A 1,880-nucleotide genomic window follows, 5' to 3' on the forward strand; every position below is an offset into this window, starting at 1 on the left:
CAGTAGTCTAAGCATTCTTGAGGAGTAAGACAGTAGACAGTGCTCACACATGGTATCTGCTTTAGTTCCTACCTTCAATTTGCCATTAGAGTTGCTACTTCCTCAATGATTGGTTGTATTATGCAAAGCTAAGATGAAATGGCCCTTTACTCACCAAGTTGGTTTTTGGTCATGATGATTATCATAACAATAAAAATGAAACTAATAGTCATATTAATGGACTATAGAGAAAAAGATTTTTTTAATTCAGCATTAAATTGAATGAGTTCATCAAATTTCTCACCCTAGGGCTCAAGGAACTCTGCAAAAAAAAAAAAGGAGGCAGAAAACTTGTAAGAGCCAGAAGTGATGGATGACTCTAAGAAAACAGAGTTCTCTAGGCACAACAGAACTGATGCACATATGAACACACAAAGCCTGAGTAGTTCAAGCCAACAGGGTTCCAGTACTGAAAGGTGGGAAGCAGATATGAGCTCTTATCACTAATCAAGAAACTGTCTCTCCAATTGATAGCCATTTACAAAGGGAAAAATGTAGTTTTGCTGTGGGACAATGGTCTTGTACTCTGTAAAGATTTTTCACTTCTATTGCTTTAATAAAATGGTGATTGGCCAGTAGCCAGGCAGGAGGTATAGGCAGGGTGACCAGAACAGGAGAAATTTGGAAGAGGAAAGACTCAGTCTGCAGTCATCACCCAGACACAGAGGAAGCAAGATGAGAATGAATGGGTGATAAAATGTACCAAGCCACATGGCTAAGACATGGTATAAGTATAATGTATCAGTATAAGTATACATTATACTTATAAGTATTATACATTATAATGTATAATGATAAGTATAATAGGTTAATATATAATTTAAAAGTTAATTTTTTGGGGGGTACCAAAATTCTTTATTTAAAGAAATGGTACAAATGAAAGAACTTAAGCAGATGTTTTGGTGAGACTTATAGAAAAGATAAAGGCAGACCGACATGCACGCACTGCCTTAGTGACCAGTAAAGTCACTTGTGGCTTTGGGGAAATCAGCTTAGCTCTGATTACTGTGTCCCAGGGTATGCTTGTCAAACAGATATTCTGCCATGCCAGCTTTAGGGGCTCCCATCTTGCGCAAGTTGGTCACGTGGTCATCCAGTTCTTTGATGGATTTCACCTGCTCATTCAGGTAATGCGTCTCAATGAAGTCACACAAATTGGGGTCCTTTTTGTCAGTAGCCAGTTTGTGCAGTTCCAGTAGTGACTGATTCACACTCTTTTCCAGGTGCAGTGCACACTCCATTGCATTCAGCCCGTTCTCCCAGTCATCACGGTCTGGTTTCTTGATATCCTGCAGGAAGATCCGGCCGCCTCGCTCGTTCTGCAGCTTCATCAGTTTCTCAGCGTGTTCCCTTTCCTCATGAGATTGGTGGAGAAAGTATTTGGCAAAGTTCCTCAGAGCCACATCATCCCGGTCGAAGTAGCAAGACATAGACAGGTAGACGTAGGAGGCATACAGTTCCAGGTTGATCTGGCGGTTAATGGCAGCCTCTGAGTCCTGGTGGTAGTTCTGGCGCACTTGCGAGGGAGACACGGTGGTCATGGTGGCGGCGGCTGGCGACGCTGGAGCGGCAGAGCGACGAGGTTGCAGAGGGTTCTGGCTTGGAACAGCCGGCTGGGGTCGGAAGGGTCGAGCGCCAGGTTCCGCCAGGTTCCGTTCAAGCACTGTTGAAGCAGGAAACCACGACGACTCCAGGCGAGAAAAATCCTGAACAAATAGGCCAACCATTTTGCAATTAATGTAGGCATCCGTGTGTTTCTTTGGGACTGAATGGCTGTGGGACAGGGTGTAACAGAAATCTCTGTCAACATAATTTTCTAAATCAGAATCTCATTGGGTATA

The 1,880-nt window shown here is 43.2% G+C and overlaps 1 protein-coding gene across 1 annotated transcript; it reads right to left on the reverse strand.

Annotated features, from left to right (window-relative positions):
* Positions 1-1,016: 1,016 nt before the first annotated feature.
* On the reverse strand, positions 1,017-1,595 carry LOC119807725 (ferritin heavy chain-like). The gene has a single exon (XM_038319831.1). It carries the CDS (start codon positions 1,578-1,580, stop codon positions 1,032-1,034), a length of 549 nt encoding a protein of 182 aa, XP_038175759.1. The 5' UTR covers positions 1,581-1,595; the 3' UTR covers positions 1,017-1,031.
* Positions 1,596-1,880: the final 285 nt, after the last annotated feature.

The sequence above is a fragment of the Arvicola amphibius genome, chromosome 2 (genome assembly GCF_903992535.2).
Source record: "Arvicola amphibius chromosome 2, mArvAmp1.2, whole genome shotgun sequence".
NCBI classification, from domain to species: Eukaryota; Metazoa; Chordata; class Mammalia; order Rodentia; family Cricetidae; genus Arvicola; species Arvicola amphibius.